The following is a 3,233-nucleotide window of genomic DNA, read 5'->3' on the forward strand; positions in this document are numbered from 1 at the left end:
CTCCCTCACCATCCAGTCGTCAAAACGGACAGCATCACGACTAAGATACGAGTCGTATTTGATGCGTCAGCGCGTTCATCGTCAGGCACCTCATTGAACGACATTCTTATGGTCGGTCCAACAATACAAGATGATTGGTTTGCCATCATCATGCGATTTAGACTCCACAAGTATGTGTTGACCGCGGATATCACAAAAATGTATCGTCAAATAGACTTGAACATTAACGATCGAAGATACCACAAAATATTGTGGCGCGAAAGCATAAACGAGCCAATTAAAACTTATCAGCTTAATACAGTCACGTACGGTACCGCGTCTGCACCGTATCTAGCAATTCGTACATTACAACAACTAGCGCATGACGAAGGTCACAGTTTCCCGTTAGCGGCACGCAGTTTTCGTAAAGATTTCTATGTCGACGACGTGTTAACTGGCGCGGAGACAATAGACCAAGCCATAAAACTTCGGGACGAACTCATCAAATTATCCGCGAAAGGATGCTTCGAACTTCGACAATGGGTGTCCAACGAGCCTAAACTAATCGAGTCGTTAAGGAAACTAGACAATACCGAACATATAGCTCTAGACACGGTAGAAGCAAAAAAAACTTTAGGTCTATATTGGAATGCCAATAAGGATACGTTAGGTTATTCGTTAAAGCAGGCACCAGCAAGGCAAAAAATAACAAAACGCACGATTCTCGCGAGGGTCGCACAGTTATTCGACCCGCTTGGTTTACTGGGTCCAATAATTGTGCAGGCAAAACTAATTATGCAGGATCTATGGAAATGTCAGGTAGACTGGGACGAAGACGTACCGATCGGTATTCGCACCGCTTGGACGACCTTCCACTCGCAGTTACAAAATATACGCCAAATTCAGATCCCTCGACGCGTTATTGCAGACAATACCAAAAACATACAATTACACGGCTTCTGTGATGCAAGTGAACGAGCTTACGGAGCCTGTATATACATTAGAAGTACAGATTCGTCACATCAGCATATTTCTCAGCTATTATGTTCAAAATCGCGTGTAGCTCCTTTAAAAACGCAATCATTGCCAAGATTAGAATTGTGTGCTGCGGTATTGTTAATTAAATTGTACAATATGGTTGTAAAAATACTACAAATCGAGTTTCAAACCACCACATTTTGGTCAGATTCAACCATAGTCCTTCATTGGATCAATACCACACCACACACACTTAAACCTTTCGTTGCCAATCGTGTAAACCAAATTCAGAAAGACAGTAGGTACAACCAATGGCGCCACGTACCATCAGAATGCAACGCAGCAGATGTATTGTCACGTGGATTAAATCCAACTGACATAATAAACCACCCCACTTGGTATCGCGGACCACAGTGGTTATCTCAGTCAGAGGACACGTGGCCGTATCTTGAGATACAGCCAATAGAAATTCCCGAAAAACGAAAGGTGATAGTTCTAAAGACAACAACGCATACAGATTTTCCGTTACTCGAGAAGTACTCATCGTTTACTACACTCAAACGCGTCATAGCATATTGCTTAAGGTTCATAAATAACACACAAAAACAGGAAAAACACGCGGGTCACCTCACCACTAACGAATTAACACAAGCTACGGTTAAAATAATTGCACTGGTTCAGGAAATTGCGTTCCCCCGCGAGAGGCAGGAAATTATGAAATCACCAACTCACACTCAGAAAAACAAATTAACAGCACTTGATCCTTTTATTGATACCAATGGAATCCTTAGAGTTGGTGGAAGATTAAAACATTCAATAATCCCACACGAATCGAAGCATCCAGCTATTTTACCACACCATCATCACATCACGAATTTAATTATACGCGAAGCACACATTAAACATGGGCATAGCGGAATGCAGGGTACTCTCAACGCGGTAAGACAAGCGTTTTGGCCAATTAACGGGAGGGTCGTAGTAAAATCAATCATCAAGAAATGTATAACGTGTCAGAGAATGGAACCTGCAATTCCACGTTACCCGATGGGACAACTGCCAGGTAACAGAGTAAGGTTCATTCGACCATTCTTAGTGGCTGGTGTCGATTATTGTGGGCCACTGTACATCAAAGAAAAGAAACACCGGAATACAAAAAAATTAAAAACGTACGTGGCAATTTTCGTTTGCTTTAGCACAAAGGCAGTTCACATAGAGCTCGTAAGCGACTTGACATCGGACGCTTTTCTTGCAGCCCTAAAAAGATTCTTTGCACGACGGGGAAAATGTACCGATATATATAGTGACAACGCAACTACATTTACCGGAGCGGATCGCGAATTAAAAGCAATCCACAAAACCTTGAACGTCGAAACGAATAATAATATCCACAAATATTTAGCAAATAATGGCATTAACTGGCATTTTATTCCTCCTCGAGCTCCTCATTTCGGCGGTTTATGGGAAGCTGCAGTAAAATCATGTAAACGCCATCTCATTCGCATCATAGGCAATAATTTATTTACGTTTGAGGAACTATCAACTTGTCTAATCGAAATAGAAGCCATCTTAAATTCAAGACCTTTAACTCCACTATCTTCCGACCCAAATGATTTAACTCCTTTAACACCTGGCCATTTTCTAATTGGTGACTCAATAACAAGCACCCCGGTGTGCGACCTTACCAGTCTGAAGGCAGGACGATTATCGTCCTGGCAACAGGTACAACAAATTCGACAACATTTTTGGAAACGATGGTACAAGGAGTACCTCAATGAACTCACCGTTCGAAAAAAATGGCACCATGCAACCACGAGCATCGTCAAGGAAGGCATGTTGGTGATGCTAAAGGACGACAATACACCTCCCCTCCACTGGCCCATGGGACGTATCATAGCCATACATCCAGGAGAAGATGGGATCATTCGCGTAGTTACAGTAAAAACTACTCATGGAGAGTACAAGCGTAGCGTAAAAGGCATCGCCCCATTGCCGATAGAGTAACCGGAGACATTAGAAGCTTAGAAATTATAACATTAAAAATTTAGATATAAGGTTATCAGTATAATAAGACGCTCAAAACACACAACAAACACGACAAACACATATCACACATCATTTGTATCTCGTCGATCACCTATCTTATTATTGAACTAAATAGTTCAAGGGGGGCGGCATGTTGAGCCCCAACACAGGTAGCGGCAGAAGGGTCGGAGCAGCCGAATATGTTTAGGCTCGACAATTACCACTCTTCGCGACCAGAACGTTTCATAAAACTT

General features: G+C 42.3%; 1 protein-coding gene across 1 annotated transcript in view; it reads left to right on the top strand.

Moving 5' to 3' along the window:
• LOC143350700 (uncharacterized) overlaps window positions 1-2,958 on the top strand; it is a 3,281-nt gene extending 323 nt beyond the window's left edge. Inside the window, exon 2 of the mRNA XM_076782728.1 lies at window positions 1-2,958. This exon is cut by the window's left edge and continues 122 nt beyond it. Within this exon, the coding sequence (XP_076638843.1) occupies window positions 1-2,958 (2,958 nt within the window).
• The last annotated feature ends 275 nt before the right edge of the window (window positions 2,959-3,233 follow it).

Source organism: Colletes latitarsis, unplaced genomic scaffold (genome assembly GCF_051014445.1).
Source record: "Colletes latitarsis isolate SP2378_abdomen unplaced genomic scaffold, iyColLati1 scaffold0021, whole genome shotgun sequence".
Classification (NCBI taxonomy): Eukaryota; Metazoa; Arthropoda; class Insecta; order Hymenoptera; family Colletidae; genus Colletes; species Colletes latitarsis.